This window comes from Globicephala melas, chromosome 18 (assembly GCF_963455315.2).
Source record: "Globicephala melas chromosome 18, mGloMel1.2, whole genome shotgun sequence".
In the NCBI taxonomy this organism is placed as follows: domain Eukaryota; kingdom Metazoa; phylum Chordata; class Mammalia; order Artiodactyla; family Delphinidae; genus Globicephala; species Globicephala melas.
In genome coordinates, this window is record NC_083331.1 from 64,780,515 (window position 1) to 64,799,367 (window position 18,853).

The window sequence follows — 18,853 nt, forward strand, 5'->3', positions numbered from 1 at the left end:
CGGTGGGCACTAAACAGCCTGCTTCCGGTGCCTGGGACCCCAAAAGAATGTGGAGTATTTGGGGGAAATGTATGTTTGTAGATAATGCCTGTAGAATGCTTGTTTACGTAAAATCCATCCATGCAGTTATATAGACCTTGGATTATATAAGCCTATGAGTTGAGGAAAGTTTCTTTTTGCTGGTAATCTTTAAAAGATTGGTATACCAATGGAATTCAATTTTAAAATGTTAACATTGATAATATATGGGTGTGCTTCCTAAACTTTAAACTTTTTTTTTTTTTAACATATTTAGTTGTTTTAAGGTAACTGGAATGTTTTGGCTGCTACCACCCTTGATTAAAATGAGGAGTAAGACAGTGTGTTTGAAAAAAGACTATCCTTGATGTCAAAAGACTTGGCACCTAACTCTGTGACCTTCAGCAAGCTGACTTTTCTCTGGGGATCTTAAAAGGATGAGGAGTTTTTCATTTGTGAAACAGTTTTTGTTTTGTGTTTGGAGGAGCTGCATTTTCTTTTTTCAAGTCCAACAAGCCCTGATTTTAATTATTACGCTCACCTCTTTTTGTGCTGGGTGAAAAGACAGCCTGAGGGAATTCTGAAAAAATTCCATACCCTAGAGCCACTGAGAACGCAATGAGCCAGAGAGATCGAAAACACATCTTTCTGAAATGACAACTGAAAACGCATTGTACTGATGGTGTTTTTTCACATTGATCCCATCTTTTACTTAGCTAAGGTGTACACAAAAGGGAGAAAGAGTGTTGGTTAAGAGCTCAGGGCCTGGGATCATAGTTATGGGTTTTAAATCCTGGTTCTACTATTTGCTTAGCTGAGGTATGGGGAGGAAAGTAATTTGATCTCCCTCAGCTTCAGTTTTTTTCATTTGTAGAATGACCGTAGGAAGACCTCTCTCTCAGGATTGTAATGAAGATCAAATATGATAATGCATGCCAAAACAACTTAGCACACAAAACAAAATCCTAGTACAGTGAGCTGATAGTAATAGTAGCTATTGTTGTGGTGGACTGTTACTTGGATCACATCTATACAGATTTGGGAGAACAGGTAATGTTTACTTTACAAAAACATGCTCTTCTGCTTCTCTTGTTAAGTTTCATCACAGCTTACTATAATTATTTGCTTAATGTCTGACCATCCCCACTAGACTGTAAGATCCTTGAGACCATAGCTGTGTTCTCTCATCCATCCTAAAACACATGGTTCGCACAATGCCTGGCCTGTCATTTCTGTGCTGGTGACCAGGGTAGGCTACACCAGCTCCCCGTGGATGGCAAATCAAGTCACAACAGGGGATTGGGTGCAAGAAAGACAGAGGGAGTAGCTGAAAATAAGAGGTGTCCCTCAATCCGTTCACTCAGGATTACTGTGCAGGTTACAAGGCTGAAATAGGAGGCGAAGTATGAAATGCATCAGAATGTAGGCCAGGTGTGGTTCTAGCTCAGGCTCTCTCAACAGGAAATGAAGATGTGACCAGTAGCTGGGAGCCCCAGGTACAGCCAGGTGAATAGGAATTAACTTCATCTAGTAATTCAGGGTACATTTTAATGCCTTAGAACTTTATGGTTCTTTTTTGGGAAAATAATAAGTGATCAATCTGTGTTTTACTTTCTCTGTATAGAAGAGAAAATTTTCCCTATTGTTTACTAGATTCACATTCAATTATATACATGAATTAAGGTAATAAGGCAGCTTTGATGAGTCCTATCCATTGAGCAGAATGTCTGAGAGATATTCCAAAAGCAGTGTTCTGATCTGTAAAACGAAGTTATGTCCCTAGCCTGACGGTCCTGGATCTGTCTGGTGCTAAGCAAATTGATAGCCTTTCAGAATAATGAAGAAACTTTGGTGATTTTAACAGCTCAATAAAGAGGCCGCTCTCCTAGTGGGAAAGCTGGTCTAGGGCCAGGAGGATATTGTTAACAAAAGACAGACCTGCAACAGATCATCTGAAATTTGGCTAATCATCTGAGGTGTTGAAGTCTGCTTCTTCCTGTTACCAAAAGTGAAGAAAGATTTCCAGGCAGAGACGAGAGTTTCCTGATAAATGTTAAAGGAGACGTTACCCAGAACAAACGAGTGGATGTTACCTTCAATCCTGTCTTTCAATAATACAAGGCCATTTTTGCCAGATCACGTACACTGATGGGTGTGAATTCAAGTCACTGTTGAATAAGTCTGCTATACGTGTCTTTCAACAGAATGAAGAAGAAAAAGTCTCTGTAAGAGAAAGAACCAAGTCACAAAAGCCCTCACATCCAAATTGTTAAAAATTATTGGTATAGACGTGGAATCTCTTAAAGACTTCAGCTCTGAAATGGTTCTGTTTATTAGATGTTTGTCTCTGACAGAATTCATAAGAAGTTCAAAAGGAAATGATATTCTCCTTGGAATAGAGTCTATAGTTAGTGACCTCAAGAAAATCTAAAAATATATTTAAAAACAGGAATAAGTGAACCAGTTTTTGATACAAGCCAAACTCATGATTCTTCAGTCCCCTCAGAAAGTTTCAAGATGCTTAAATGAATATAAAGACAGAGTTTCCAACATTTGAACTGCTTGGGTAATTTATTCTCTGATTTCTACACATTTGTATGTTCTTTTTATTTTTTTTATTTTTTAATTTTATTTATTTTTTTTGCGGTGCGCGGGCCTCTCACTGCTGCGGCCTCTCCCGCTGCGGGCAGAGCACAGGCTCCGGACGCGCAGGCTCAGCGGCCATGGCTCACGGGCCCAGCCGCTCCGTGGCATGTGGGATCCTCCCGGACCGGGACACGAACCCGCGTCCCCTGCATCGGCAGGCGGACTTCCAACCGCTGCGCCACCAGGGAAGCCCCTGCTCTTTTTATTTTATTTTATTTTTTTTAATATTTATTTATTATTTGGCTGCTCCGGGTCGTAGTTGTGGCCCGCTGGATCTTTGTTGCCGTGTGCAGGACCTTTGCTGTGGCATGCGGGATCTAGTTCCCTAACCAGGGATCAAACCCGGGCCCCCTGCATTGGGAGCCTGGATTCTCAACCACTGGACCACCAGGGAAGTCCCTGCTCTTTTTAAATGAATTGATAGTGCCGAGCTGTGGTTTGATTTCTACCACCCTAACCCGTAATGGACTATTATTAATAATTAGAGACTGACTTTTAACCATGATGCCTGGCACTGGCATCCTATTTTAGAAAGCTAAATATTTTGGAAAAAGTCTCAGACTGTTTCTTCCAGGAGTATTTATACTGAGAGTTAAATACTAATGCATAGTTTCAGGAGAGAAAACAGCCTAAGCTCTAGGGGGAAAAATAAAGAAAAATAGAAAGTATCATTAAATTGTAATCCTATATTCATGTCCTCCAAGTAGAAATTTTCACTACGCTCATCCTTTAGTTGTCTCTGCAGTAAAAGGATGACAGCAGACGGACTTGATGCCAGCTTGCTGAGGGAATTGCAGATGTTTAAAGAGGTCCGGTGACAGGCACCTACACCTTGGCAGCCCCTCTGCTCGTTTTATTTGTGTAATCTCATCCAAACATCACACAAGAAGGGCTGGTTGTGGACATCCAGGATATCCTTTTTAGATGTGTAACATGATATTTAATGAAGGTATCTTTTATAAAACTACCAGTTTAACACTTGATCTGGCCAGCTCTTTTGCTTTCACCTGTGCCCTTCACTCTTCAGTCCTCTTTTGAGCTGGTTTTTGTGCAGACCGAAGGGGTTTTTCCCCACTTACGTCAACCTTCTGTTTCTGCTACTGTGTCTGATTGGAACAGTTCAAGAAGTTTCTCGGTTCCCAGAGCTTAATGAGTTCTCCAGGGCAGGGTGAGGTGCTTACAGCTGTTCCTTCCTTTAGCTCTCAATTTGATTTCCCAGGGAAGGCAACACAAGAGTGAGAAAAGAAGGGATCACAAGGCAGCGTGTACTGTGTACGTCACCCATTCCCAGTTGCAAATGGAGGCTGTGAAGTACCTCAGAAGCCGGATCTGGAAATGGGCACGTGGACCACATGGCCCTCATCTTGTGTAAATGCTCCTGCTGGCTGGGGGCCAGGGCCACACTGTCACACCACCACTGCTGCCTGCGCCTGCCCAGATGGGAGTTCAGACGTAGCACCACAGCATGTAGAAAAGGATGAGGCAAAGCTCAGGACAGGCACAGGTCACTCACGCCAGCTGCTGGCCACCTAAGCCTGGCCCTGGCCCTGCACTTGGTTCAGGGGGACAAGCTGACTTTGGCCCTGACTTTCCCCTCTTACTCTCACCTCTTCCTTTCCGTTCTCAGCCCCTCTGTGGATTCTGTATGATCCAAACAGACCCTTCCCACTCTGACTTCATTTGACACTGAAAAGCACCATTAGGTAGGGAATGTCGTCCATCAGTTTTTGCCTTGTGATGGCGGTCTTTGGGCTCAAAGAGTTTGAGAATCACTTCTTTATTTAAAAAAAAGAAAAAAAGTAGAAAAAGCCCGAGATTTGGTATACTTTCCTCATTCCTTATTTGTTTCTCTGAAACATATATATATATATATATATATATATATAAAATGTATATATATTCCTCCCCTAAAAGGATTTCCTCCAGCACTCAGCTGTGATTTCCTTTGTTGTTCTCAGTAGCGATATTTGTACATTTGTATGGTGATCTTTCCAAGTCAGGGGCTGTCTTGCTTATCTTCCCATCTGTTCTAGTCATGAGCAGAGTACATGGCCTGCCGTCTAGGAGATGCTTCACAGCAATCTGTCACTAACTTATAGTTATTTTTTATTCATCTCTCACTAGATTGTAGTGATAAGCAAGATGAGGCTGTACCTATCACTGACCTTTCACTGACACTGTAGAAGAAGAAAAACTATTTTTTCCTCTACTCTCCTAGATTCTCTGCTGGGACCCTGTAAATTAGACTGAAAAAAAGGTAGATTAATAAGAGAAAACCAGAGTTCATTAACATGTGCGTCACACATACACATGGGAGTACCCAGCGATGCGTAACTCAAAGGGGTGGCTAGAACTTGAGCTTATGTAGCATCTTAACAAAAGAACAATACATTTGTAGAGAAGCGGCAAGACAAAGGAAAAGGACTTTGAGCTTCTAGAGGCACAAATGATGGGAAGGCACGTGATGAGGGAACTAATGGAAGATGAGAGTGAGTGAGTGAAGTTTGTTACATAGATCGCTCTGGTGCCATTTGTGGGCTGAGCACCATGTACAGTGTCTCTGGGAATTAACTTCTGTCCTTCCTGGCAGAGAGGGGATAGGGAAGAGCTTTACAAATTTATGTCCTGCTTTTAGGCAAATGGGGGGAAGGCAGAGAGGTTTCCCCGTATCTGTTTCTTCTCAGTTGCTTTCAGCTCAAAATAATCCTTGTTGCCAAAGTGGCACATTTGGGGTGGCATGTTCGGCCACCCTTCAGTACCTTGCACATGACTGCACACAGCGGGTGCTTGATAAACACTGAGTTGTACTAAAATGAAAGCAAAGGCAGGCAACTTTCCCTTTTCTAACTGGAGTCTGCCTTAATGGTTTAGCCCGCGTGACAGAATAAAGAGATGGAAACCTCTGTGAGCTTCAGGCAGAGCCCCGAGGAAAGATGCTGATTGGCCAGGAGGCCCCAGCTTGAGTTGACTGCTCCTGCTTTGCCCACAGCGATGCTTTCATCTTCCTTTCGGGATGTTGGGAAGATATAGTCAAGTGATGGCTATAAAAACGCTTTGCGAAAAGTTTAAAGCATTATACAGATGTCATTACTTCCTGTACAAGCTCCAATAGCAAAAATGTATTATGAGCATTTAATAAGTGTTGGCTAGTAGTGTTAAACGCTGTTTACTCCCCAAATAAGTAAGCTTTTATACTTGTGTGATACTTCTTCACAGGTATGAATTAGGAGCTGCTCTGTTTATTGGATGGGCAGGAGCCTCACTCTGCATAATTGGTGGTGTCATATTTTGCTTTTCAATATCTGACAACAACAAAGCACCCAGGTATGAAAAAGAGACAAAAATGACCTGTTAAAAAGTACAGTACTATTCTAAATTGTTACACGTGGGACAAATTATAGATAGTTCATATGATTCTTAGAAACTTCAAGAACCCAGAATTGGGGCTTCCCTGGTGGCGCAGTGGTTGAGAGTCCGCCTGCCGATGCAGGGGACACGGGTTCGTGCCCCGGTCCGGGAGGACCCCACGTGCCGCGGAGCGGCTGGGCCCATGAGCCATGGCTGCTGAGCCTGCGTGTCCGGAGCCTGTGCTCCGCAACGGGAGAGGCCACAACAGTGAGAGGCCCGCGTACCGCAAAACAACAACAACAACAACAAAAACAAAACCCCCCAGAATTGGGAAAGGTTAGGAATATATACTAAATATGACATTTAATATAGTAAATATTATATTGAATAGAATAAATATAATTATAGTTCATTAAAAAAAACCCAGAGCTTGACATTCTTACATTCCAAAGCTATTGATGTAAGTAGAAATCTGGGTCTAACTCTGGGGGTATATTCTTCACTTTGGCCTCATCAGAATTTTCACATAGGCAGAAATTGCTCATTAAGGTCACCACAGTCTCCTAGTTTCCAGGAAGATGAGTTTTAAATAAGTATTTTTCTTTTTTTATAAATTTATTTATTATTTGGCTGCGTTGGGTTTTCGTTGCTGTGCGTGGGCTTTCTCTAGTTGCGGCGAGCGGGGGCTACTCTTCGTTGCGGTGCACAGGCTTCTCTTTGCGGTGGCTTCTCTTGTTGTGGAGCATGGGCTGTAGGCACGTGGGCTTCAGTAGTTGTGGCACATGGGCTCAGTAGTTGTGGCTCGCAGGCTCTAGAGCGCAGGCTCAGTAGCTGTGGCGCACGGGCTCAGTTGCTCCGCGGCACGTGGGATCTTCCCAGACCAGGGCTTCAACCCGCGTCCCCTGCATTGGCAGGCGGATTCTTAACCACTAGCGCCACCAGGGAAGTCCTTAAATAAGTTTTGAAGGAGAGTAACTGAACAAATTAAGAAGCCATGAGTTTCTTCTGCAGATTCTCTTGGTCACACCAGCTGTTCAGAAATGACATTGAAATATTTCTTGGGGAGAGAGAGAAGGGAAGAAAGCTAAAAGTCATCAGGGAGACAAACTTAGCTATGATGGAAGTAGGGGCAAAATGGTTTCTTCCCATTTTTGTTTGACCTACGTGTAAAAGACAATCTACCAAACTGTGTTTTGCCTTGCAGAATGGGATACACATACAATGGGGCCACATCTATCATGTCTTCTCGGACAAAGTATCACGGTGGAGAAGATTTTAAAACCACAAACCCTTCAAAACAGTTTGATAAAAACGCTTACGTCTAAAAAGAGCACTGCCCGCTAGCCGTGTCTTGAGCTTGTTTTAAACGTGAACTGTTCACAGAATGCTGCCATAAAGGCCCTCCTACAATTAACACTCAAACTATTTTTAAAATACAAATTTGAAGAACTTGTTGATTATCGGATGTAAATGTTCTTACATAGTTACATACTAATCATCTTCTGTTGTGGCTTTCTATAAAAAAATAAACAGGCTATTTACAGGATTTGTATATATTTTATACATCGTTAAAATATGTATATGTATTTAGCACCAAAGATTCCAGTATTCATAACGTAGCCTTCTTAATCATTCAGACCTTGCAGTCTTTGTCTCCATTTTTTATGTTTCTTTTTCTTCGTGTATTAAACAGAAGGTGTATAAGGAGTCGTGTCTTGTAAACAGTATGGGGGCAATCTGAGACTATTCCTCAGATGTTTGGGTTGAACGAACGTGTACTGGTGTCTGTCACCCCCGTACTTCTCCACGGCTGCTCCAGCAAGGGCTAACAGGGCCAAACGCTATTGCCCATCGCCTGGCACGTCCGCTTTAAATAACTGCTCCGGCTTCTCCGGTACAGAGAGCAGATCCTGGGGTGGGGCATCGGCAAGAGCAGAGCTGGAGACGCCCATCATGGCCGACCTTGGGGCCAACAGAGGAAGGCCTGGAGCTGCATTGTACCTGCCCCGCTCGGAAATAACGGACCAAGTTCCAGTGTGTCGCTCAGGTCGTGTGCGTGGAACTAACCGGTAATGGAGAGACAGCATTTTTCAAGACGTGTTAAGTTGCTCCAGTGATCTCTGACCAGACGCCGTTTTATTTCTAGGGCCAGCCCCTTTACCTCATGCCTGTAAGGGCGATAGTTATCTCAGTCTGCGTGTGCCCTCACTCACTCCATCCTCATAACTGCCCCCTGAGGTAAGTGCTGTAGCAACCTGAGCTGGCAGGGGATGAAATGAAAGCAGAGAGTTGAAGTGACTTGCTGCGGCGAGTGACAAAACCACGACTTTGAACTGAGGCAGTCTAGTGTGAAATATACAGTCTCAAGCTTTGGATAATTGGTTGTCTGTGTAAATCTATGAGTCAGACCCTTTCCAATACTAATCACAGCATGGGTGACCGCAACATTTTCATTTTCCTCAAGCGTGAAAGACTTAAAAAGGAAAATCACATTGTTTGGAAGTGCTCAATGAAAGAAAAAGAACAAGTTTATTACACACATATATATATGTATGTACATATGTATATATATGTGTGTGTGTCTGTGTGTGTGTGTGTGCATATATATATATATATATATATATAATGATTTTTTTTCCAGACCATAATAATACTTGAATACCTTTTCCAGGGACACAAATGAACTGAAAGCCGTGGAGAGAGGTTAGGTGCTACAGGCCAGTGGCGGGGCCGGGTTTTGTGAGTGTGTGTTTAAAACAAATTTTTAAATTTCAGAGCTGTACTGGTGAAGACAATATTTTGATTGTACTGAACTGTCCTAGCTTCTGAAGAACTTACGGAGAGAAGGGGTCAAAGTACAGAAACACTGTGTCAGTAGCCAGAAACCACATTCGTTGTGTGTCAGTGAGGAGAAGTCGAAGGCGATAGCCCAAAGGAAAACGAACACGCCAATTCTAGTGCAATCTAAAATGACCGGACTAAACAGATAAGGATCGGTCTTTTCAACATAACTGTTGGGTTTCCTTAGCGGACATGCATCCTATTTCCCCAACCCTTTCTGCTCAGGAATTAAAGACCTGGCAGACCCAGGACTTGGCTTTGAGACCCGGTTTAAAGCCTACTTTTGTCACTTTCTAAGTGTATGGCTTGGCAAGTTATTGTATAACTGTTTCTCACATCGTCAAGAAAATTATAATAACTGTGTCTCCAAGTTGTTCTATAAGTGAACTAATAATGCATGTTAAAAACAAACAAGGAGCTCAACAGATCTCTGTGGAATAAGTAAGTGAATGTAAGGGCCTGGGTTTCTTCTTAGGCGTTGTTGTAGGTTGCTTATCTCTGTCCTACTACAATGAAGATTTGATTCAGCATTTATTAGAGCTTTTAGAAACATATATAAAGTGAGTACATTTGCATAAAATTGGCCTTTGTGGGAAGTTTTTAAAAGGGTGAGAGTGGCCCACAAGTATAAAGGACTCTGGTGGGGCAGAAACAGATAAAACATTGTTTTAACTTTTAGGTCAGTGTGTTTGCACGGCACAGCTACCAAGGCAAGCTTAAATCCTCTAACGAGATAAGCCTAACTCAGAAACCAGCTCTAATAACCCAGCCACAGTCACAAGGATGTAATGGAGGGCTTTACTTGAAAGGTTGGCAAAATGAAGAAAGATCCAAAATCCAAAAAACCATTTAGTTAAAATGTAACTTTTTTTCGGAAGCAGAGTACAGATAGTACCACAAAGTATAAAAAATGCAGAGAACAGTTTATATGAACTTTTTGAATGTTGACAATGTCATTGATAAGAATAAAATTAAGTTAGTTTTGAGGTACTTTAGAATATGGGTTGGGCATTTAAGAAAAGTGAAAAAAACTACAGACACATATGAATTCAGTATTGACTCGATCTATTCTGTTTATAGATAAATTAACTGACATTTAAACTGGCTACATTTTATTCATAAAATATCCAAGGTAAAGATGATGCCACAGAAATGGTATTTAAAGTTCTAAAATAAAACGACATGCTTACAATGGCTCAAAGCTGCATATGGTAAAAGTACTTCTGGAAAATGGAGTTATCTAACGTGGGCCTAGCTATATTTTTATAACTCTAAACTTCTATATGAAAAATAAGCAATCTACTCTTAAGATTTCACTGATTCCACTAATTCAATTTTAAGGATACTAACAGAACTTTATAATAAAACACTTCCAACGTGACAACATACATAAGAAAGATATAAAAAAAAGGTTCTAAGTCAAACCAAAACCTGCTATAAGAAGTTTAAAAAAAAATTCACTTAAAGATTAGTTAAAAAAAAATACACTTAAACACTAGAGTACCGTTCTGAAGAAAAAACTTTTTATGACTTCAACGACACATTATTTTTAAGCAGCAGTCTTAAACACCTTTATATGCTTCAAAATACTGCTGACAGTTTGTTTTGTAACAACTGCATTAGGTGCCGCTAAAGGGACTCTGGTTCTTGGAGAGTCAGCTTCCTTGTTATTGTAGGAGATACCGCCAAGCAGGAGTATCAGAGTCGTGTAGGCAGCACTGAAATACTGTGATTCTGCAATAGTGCTGGCGTCTGGAAGGGCCTCCTGATGCGTGGGGTGACAGTTACACATCTGAAGAGTCACTCCAATCCGTCACGGTTACTAAGCTGCTTTTCAATGTGCTGGATTCATCCTGAGGTCCTGTGGAGGGAGAGAGGGGGGGAGGGGAGGCCCCAGTGATGAAACAAGCACACTGTCCAGCCTGTAAAAAATCCTCCACTTCAGACAGTAATTCATCACTCGTGTCTGAGTCTGCTCGCAACCCCACCCCTGGCTCCTACAAACTGTGAAGGAGGCTGCGGACAGTCCCACCACGTCTCTGGGGTAGCCTCACGGGGCCCTCGTAGGGAAGCTTCCGCCCGGCCTCCCCTTGCCAGGATTCAGCACACGGCCTGGAGGCTGGCAGTGGTAAAGAGAGGAGAATAAAATTAACAAGCCAAGGAGGGATTAAACGGTAAAACGGTACCCCAGGTTTTCTAGGGTAGATGAGCTTAAACATGAAGTTAGTTCAAAAGTGCCTTGAGCCACTGAAACAGGAGAGGGCTGAGAATTCCACTTGCATGTGACTCCAGAAATGTTTCTTTAAGGGGTGTAGGGCCATGACATTGGGGCGGAGGGAGGAAATGTACTCAGGGCATCCTCTTGGCCCTGTGTCCTCACAGAGTCGCCACAGCATAAACATATCTTTTGCTTTCTCAGAGATTAGGATGGATCTTGAGACAAAGCACAGAAAACTTATGACGGTGACAGAACAGAAGGTCAGTGTTATGACTGACACGTTGGTGGAGAAAAGAGGTCAAGTGAAGGTAGAGGCAGCAAGGGCTCATCTTACAAAGGGCGGTGGGGGTGGGGTGGGGATAGGCAGGAGACCCTGCTACAGACAGACAGAGCAAGTAGAGATGTGCATGTATTTGTTAAAATGACAGATGTGGGAACAAAAGTCCTGAAGAGGGGGCATGAGAGGTGCAGGGAGTGGGGAAGGAGTCAAATCCTCCTCTGTCTTAGCAGAACTTCCACAGTTCATGTCTAAAGTCAGTGAGCCTAGAAATAGGGGTCTGAGCCCGTTACTCAGAGGCATGGCTCATGGGACGCACAGATGAAGAAAGGCTGAGAGGTGGCATGGAGAAGAATTACTCTGATAGAAAAAAATACAAATTATATTTTCTGATTTTAAAAATTAAATGGGTTGAGAGGTAAGTTACTGGACTTATTACCCATACTCTAGCCGGGATGGATAGGAACAGTAGCAGTGGATGGTTTCACCTGTCATTCATCCCACTGGCTACAGTGCTACAAGAAGAATCTTCCTTGGAAGAAAATAAAAATATTTATGATGATGATGAATACAGGAAGACAGAAAAAGTGGCCTCATTTAGGTGTATGATCAGAAATTTAAATTTCCTGAGGCATCTGCATGAAGAGACTATTTATATGGGCGTTTTCAAATAGATATTTTAGAAATTTAAAGACTAAGGATTAGACCTAAAATTAAATTTTAGAAAATTAGTAAATATATACAAATCAGTAAGTTGTTCACATTCAGTCCTTGTTAAAGTAATGTAAGGAAAGCAAGATCGTTGTTATGCCAACAGTGTTTCTGTCTGATAATATATTAGCATAGCTTAGATATTTATAGAGGCTTCTGCTAGACACCAAAGCAGCGAACCTTCTCCCTTTGGCCCTTTCTGGTTAGTTGCACCCCAGGCACTTGGCACTTGAGTAGCATTTGATTCATTCTTCACAGGTGGAGGTTCCTTCTGTTCTCTTCCAATTCTTTTCCCCAAAGATTTCTCTTCCTCTAAGGATGATATGTCCCAGTCATTATCGTCCACATCTGCACACTGAAAAAGATACGTGGAGAATAATGAATGTTTCCTAAAGAAACTGTGCGTGTTAGAGCCCCCTGACCGCTTTGTTGGCCAGACTGAGCCGCAGACACTGAAGGATGAGAAGCTGGGAGCCTCAAAGGATCCCCCAATCTGGTCATTTGGTCATCTCTGGAGGGGAAATGAAACGGATTTGGAAATCTGTGCTTTGAAAGCAGAGGGAATCACCTCTTTTTCTGTTCCTTGCTGTGGAAATGAACGTTTCCTACTCAGCAATCATGAATTTAGCAAATTCCAGGAACACTACGTCGTAGAAGTCAAGTCAGGATGCTCCCCAAGGAGCAGCTAGGCTGGCTCTGGGGCTCTTACCTCTGTGATACTAAGACATTTAACTGCAGGAGTCATCACATGCGGGCCCTGCAGAAACGGCCCTGACCTAAAGGAGCGCGTGTTTCTCGGGCGCCCCTTCTAAGGAAGACGCGGTGGCTCTCTCTTGACCTCTTGTGACTTTTTGTCATTCTTGGCTGTGTAACACAAATGGCACTACCGTACAAACGTAGTTTGACGAAATGCTCTGGATTCCACACATGAGCAGGAGAGGAATGAAATCTAATTCAAGGGAAAAATTAAGAAAAGAGCAACTACTACTGGCAGACCCCATCAACACAGACGAGCCTGCCCAGGTCTCTGTCCACAGAAGCACTTCTGGTGCCTGGTGTGGGACCTTGGAGTGTGTCAGGGCCTCTCCTCCACTCGGGGAGGGGAGCTTGGCTTTGCCCTGTGCTTGGGTCATGGACCTGAAGCATCTCTCCACCGACTCTGGCTCCCAACCCTGAAAGTCCCTATTTCACTTCCAGGTCTCGCCACGGTGGCAGAAAGGTTCCTAGACTCAGATCTGAAGTCCCCAGTTTCTAATCAGTCACAAGTTTCTGTGAACAAACTACCTAATATCTGCAAACGTCAAATAATACACGTGACGGGATTGTGAAAACCTGTAAAACTTGATAAGCATAGGACATGATTACCAGTTATCCTTTCACTATCTTTGATCCTCTATGGAATAGGAAGAAATACGATACTGAAAACAAGACAATGTAAAAATCTCAACCTCTACTATACTAAATAATTATATTTGTTTTACATTTCACTGTAAAAAATACAATTATTAAGGTATATTCATTAAAAGATGAATTTGTGTATGCTTAGCGAGTAAAAGTGATCTCACCTTTAGATCTTCTTTTTGTGCCTTTTTGATGAACGCCTCAGCAACATTAAGCCCACCAACTGGCTTATTCACACTTCTGTGATTTGAAACTGTCTTTTCAACTTTTCCAGTTAATGTTTTAATGGAGGTTCCTATAGGACCCACAGAAAATAGGTGAAGTTAAAAAAAATTATATTTATCTTCAGTTCCAAAATAGCCTTACAAACAATTTGAGAGAGTCTAAGCTTTGCAAATACTTCCTTTAAAGAAATCATGCTCCTCTAGACTAGAAGAATAAAATTTTTAAATCAGAGAAGGATGGTCTCATTCAAGTACATGGTCAGAAACTTTAATTTCAGTGAGGCAGCCTGCACGAACGGGATATTCATATATTGTTTTCAAAACCAGTTATTTTTAAATGATTAGTTATATTTTACATAATTATATAAATACATGGTATATACAAATTATATACAATAAATTAATTATATATGATATGTTTAAAATATATAATTTTTAAATTGCACTAAACAGAATTTCTTTTTTAAAAAAAAATGACCCTTCAGCGTCACTTCTCCTTAGCAAATTATCAGCAGTTACTGACTTGGACCTTATGTTCTTTTAGGATTGCCTCATATCCAAAAGGCAGCACAGTGTATTAGAACAGTTATTCTCAAGGTCACCCAGTGTTAGGGGTTGAATCGTGTCCCAAATGCATATGTTGAAGTCCTTACCCCCATTACCTCAGAATGTGACCTTATTTGGAGGTAGGACCTTTAAAGAGAGAATCAAGTTAAGGTGAGGTCATTAGGGTGGACCCTAATCCAATACGACTGGTGCCCTTACAAAAGCAGAAAATTTGGACATAGATGCACGCCCAGAGAAAGTCAGTGTGACCAGACACAGGGAGGAGATAGCCATCCACAAGCCAAGGACAGAAGCACAGACTAGATCCTCTCCTCACAGCCCTCAAAAAGAACCAACCTTGCCACCTTGATTTTGGCCTTCCAGCTCCTGTCAGTAAGTTTCTGTAGTTTAAGCCACAGAGTATGTGGTAGTTTGTTTCAGCAGCCCTTATATTTGTTACGAATACATCCAGGCGTCCCCAACCCCTTCCTCTCCTTCCACTTGAATATCAATTACCTGCTAAGCCCTGTCCATTATCTTTAGGCGGCAGCAGCTTTTGGATTAGCCCCATTCTTTCCTCGGGCACTTTCTCAGCTCAGACTCCCCAGTGCTTGGTGCCCCCAGATGAGAACCACTGTCCTAAACAAAATTTCCAGAGGGATTTTCAATAACAAAAGCTTACCTGTGGGCTTGGGAGAAATAGCAGAGTCCTCAATTTCACTTCCCTCGGTCCAGTCAGTGTCGCTTTTGACGGTGTTCCTTCCAAAGCTACTCTTGTTGCTTTTAGATGACAGCACAGGAAGTAAGTCTGGCGAGACACAGGCCTGGAGGAGGTCCCCATCGTCCAGCTCTTCCTCTGAACTGAAGGGAGGGGTCCTAGACAAATCAAAACCCAAACAGGGGACGCTGTTTCCCTAAGCTTCAGGATTTACCATGTGTCCCTTAAAGCAGTGGGAATTTTCTCCAGAGAGCGTAATAGACACCCATGTGGCCACAGAACAAGATGGCAGCCAGGGCCACAAAGGGCCGAAGGGTCATTTCAAATCCAGACCTGCCAGCCACATGGCGTATCTACCAAAACGTGCTGAAGTTAGGACATTACTCCTTGAAGCCCAAATTTGTATATTCTTAATATTGGTTTTCACACACCTAAGAAAAATATTTCACAGTGGAAAAAAATATTTTTGCAATAAGACTATGTCATCTTTTAAAATAGTGTCACTACTTACGGCTTACCTTTACACGGCACCCTACAAAGGACTTTTACATAAATACGTAATCTCATTCGTATCATAACGTGAATTATCACCCCATTTTAAAGTGAAACAGAAATTCAGAGTGGTATGCACTCATTTAAAAAATATTCATTGAGGGCTTCCCGGGTGGCTCAGTGGTTGAGAGTCCGCCTGCCGATGCAGGGGACATGGGTTCGTGTCCCGGTCCGGGAAGATCCCACATGCCACGGAGCGGCTGGGCCCGTGAGCCATGGCCGCTGAGCCTGCGCGTCCGGAGCCTGTGCTCCGCAACGGGAGGGGCCACAACAGTGAGAGGCCCACGTACCGCAAAAAAAAAAAAAAAAAAAAAAATTCATTGAGCACCTAAATTCCATACAACGTTCAGTTACACTACATCCCATGAAATAAGGCTCTTCCCATGAGATTATGTACATGAAAAGTACTTCTGAAGGGTGAATTATTATTTACACTGTCTTTAATATATTCTGTCTCTAGTATATATACAAAATGCCTTAATGAAGAAATAAAGCATCGATATTGCCAGAACAAGTCAATGATGATGAATTCAATTATTATAAAATTAGTTTTACTCAATTAATAACAATAATATACCTACAATTTATTGAGTACCCACATGTGCCAAGTACTGAGGCTGAGCCCTTTTCATATGTTCTCATTTAATTTGTAGAACTATCCTGGGAAAAAGGTAGCATCATCCCATATTACAGATAAGAAAACAGAGCCTTTTTAACAGGCAAGCCACTGAATCAGTGTCACACAGTTAAGGAAACACTGAGCTAGGGTTCTTAGTATCATAAGAGAGCCTAAGAGAGTAAGTTCTAGGGCCATTATCAACTTCCACAAGGAGCTAGAACACTAAAACATCATCCGGCTACACTATCATGGATCCAGACATTAAAAAGCAACATCACACATTTATCGAACATTACTAGACACCGGGCAGGAGGTGGGCAGTTGGGGGAAAAAACAACAGAAATGACTCAGGTGTGGTCCCACTTGTTAATGGCGGCCACACGGGATAAGTACTGTTGACCCAGGTAATATCTGATAAAGGAACAAAGATGTAACAAAGGAATCACAGATTAAATATGATGTGTACTAATTATGGCTCTAGTGAACCACAATGAATATACTAATTTACAATGAAAGAAATGTTCAGTGAAAAGAATTTTTAAACATCACCACCCCCTGCTCCCTCAGTACTCACGCAACAGTTGAAGACTTTCTGGGAAAATGATCTTCTGTGATATTTTTCTTAACTCTAAAAGCAAGAGAAAAATATTTCTGGTGTAAGTGAATAATGTAATTTAAAACAGATTTCGTGGGCCATGGCTGCTGAGCCTGTGCGTCCGGGGCCTGTGCTCCATGGCGGGAGAGGCCACAACAGTGAGAGGCCCGCGTACCAAAAAAAAAAAAAAAAAAAAAAAAAATATATATATATATATATATATATATATATATATTTCTAAGGAATTGGTGATTTTTGCTTTATTAAAGGGTGAGCAGCAGCAACTCTCCCTGAGACAACGAGAGATGGGTAAGCATTCCAAGTGTGATTCTCTGTTGGGTCAAACATTGCTGTGGGCTGAATGTTTGTGACCCCCTAAAATTCATATGTTGAAGCCCTAACCCTCAGTGTGATGGTATCTGGAGATGGGGTGATTAGGTTTCGATGAGGTCATGAGGATGGGGCCCACATGAAGAAATTAGTGTCCTTGTAAGAAGATGAAGAGAGACCAGGGCTCTCTTGCTTTCCCTGGCATGTAAGGACACAGTGAGAGGGTGGCCATCTGTGGGTCCTGGAAGAGAAACCTCACCAGAACCTGACTGTGCCAGCACCCTGATCTCAAACTTCCAGCCTCCAGAAGTGTGAGAGAATAAATTTCTGTTGTTTAAGCCACCCAGTCTATGGTAGTTTGTTATGGCGGCCCGAGCTGACTGAGATGAACGTTAATAAAAAAATTTTAGGCTTGAAAATACTCACTTTGGAACAGATGTCCTATCGGTAAAAACACGTTTTTGTCTAACCAACTGTCTGCTTTTGAGAGGAAGATGTATTGCTTTGGCTATTTCTCCAGTTGAAAGGGTGTCCACTTGAGAAGCACTGTACCTGTCTGGAATAGTGTCATTCGTGAGTCTCCATGATGTGAAAAGCAGAATAAAATACTACAATACTGTCTATGCTGGCACTGAAACGAACAAGCCTGTCTCAAGGGTCTAGACTCCACACTACAGGGGGTTTTTAATGTAAAAAACACAACCTAAGACCCAACATTTCATGGTTCAAACAATAATAGAGTTGCCAATTAAGTTCCAAGGTTTGTGAACCATCGAAAATTATGAAACGGTTGTTCTATTTTGCTCCCATCTGCAGAAATAAAATGGCAGTTGGTAGCAGGCTTACCTGTGGACAGTAGTGTTCTCTCTTCAGTTTTACGGCTGACCTGATTTTCAAGGAATTCACGAATTTGCTGAATGTTAGGTATTTGTCTTTCTCGCTCATGTCTTGCTGATTCTACGGTTCTTAGCACTCTATTCAAGTGGTCACTTGGAATACCGCGTACATCCTGAAGGAATAAAATGTTAAGTTAATCAATTATCCTGGGATGTTTTTCATTTCATGGACATTTGTCAGCATTAACCATGCCAACCTTTCGTCCTTACTGCTGCATGTAAGGTGAGGGATGCCCTGACATATAACACACGGTCCCGGTCCCAAAAGGAGCTCACAGGGCAGTGGGACACATAACGTGTGTGTATGATTGTATGTGACTGGCTAAGGTACGGGGCTGTAGGGGCCAGGGCCAAATGCATGGAAGGCGTGTGTGTGACTGATTAACCAACAGTGCAAGGTGTGTGACAAGGACTGAATGAGTCCACAAGGGCTAGAAGAATTCAGGGAGAGGGGCTGTCAGAGGCCCCACTGGGCCAAGAAGCCTTAAGGGGGAGGTTGGGCTGTGCCTGAAGGATGGGTGGAGTGAAACAAGTAAAAAGAGGGAGTGTTCCAGATGGGTGGGATCACCTTGTGGGAAAGGCACGCAATGGGACAGAAACAGTCAAGGCATGTCTAGTGGTTAATGCTACAGAGGAATGGGTGAGGAGAGCAGAAAAGGAGACTGATGCCAAAATGAAAAGCTTAAAGGTTGGTTATTCCACAGATAAGTGAAAATCCTCAGAGGTTTTCAATTAGGAAAATGCCATAATTTAAGAGGTGATTTGAGAAAATTCTTCTGGATTTGAAGGGTATCTAGACAGAAGAAAACCAGTTAAAGAGCTATTTATTCATTTATTCAATATCAGTGTCACACACATACTCCCATCTCCTCCCCACCATTCCCCTCAGTCTTCCCCATCCCAGGAAGTGGCT

General features: G+C 42.3%; 2 protein-coding genes across 9 annotated transcripts in view; one reads left to right on the forward strand and one right to left on the reverse strand.

Annotated features, from left to right (window-relative positions):
• CLDN10 (claudin 10) overlaps positions 1–7,517 on the forward strand; it is a 99,824-nt gene extending 92,307 nt beyond the window's left edge. For 2 of the 3 annotated variants that reach the window (XM_030856624.3, XM_030856623.3), the window contains exons 4-5: positions 5,881–5,988; positions 7,217–7,517. In XM_030856624.3, the coding sequence (XP_030712484.1) occupies positions 5,881–5,988; positions 7,217–7,337 (229 nt within the window). In that variant the 3' untranslated portion in view covers positions 7,338–7,517. The remainder of the gene's footprint in view (positions 1–5,880; positions 5,989–7,216) is intronic. The other variant, XM_060288044.2, reaches the window with a different exon arrangement.
• A 2,837-nt stretch (positions 7,518–10,354) lies between these two features.
• Positions 10,355–18,853, reverse strand: part of DZIP1 (DAZ interacting zinc finger protein 1) — a 53,028-nt gene continuing 44,529 nt past the window's right edge. For all 6 annotated transcript variants that reach the window (XM_060287765.2, XM_060287764.2, XM_030856898.3 and 3 more), the window contains 7 exons: positions 17,891–18,053; positions 17,471–17,600; positions 16,694–16,747; positions 14,913–15,106; positions 13,625–13,755; positions 12,240–12,414; positions 10,355–10,714 (listed from right to left, as the gene is read on the reverse strand). In XM_060287765.2, the coding sequence (XP_060143748.1) occupies positions 10,638–10,714; positions 12,240–12,414; positions 13,625–13,755; positions 14,913–15,106; positions 16,694–16,747; positions 17,471–17,600; positions 17,891–18,053 (924 nt within the window). In that variant the 3' untranslated portion in view covers positions 10,355–10,637. The remainder of the gene's footprint in view (positions 10,715–12,239; positions 12,415–13,624; positions 13,756–14,912; positions 15,107–16,693; positions 16,748–17,470; positions 17,601–17,890; positions 18,054–18,853) is intronic.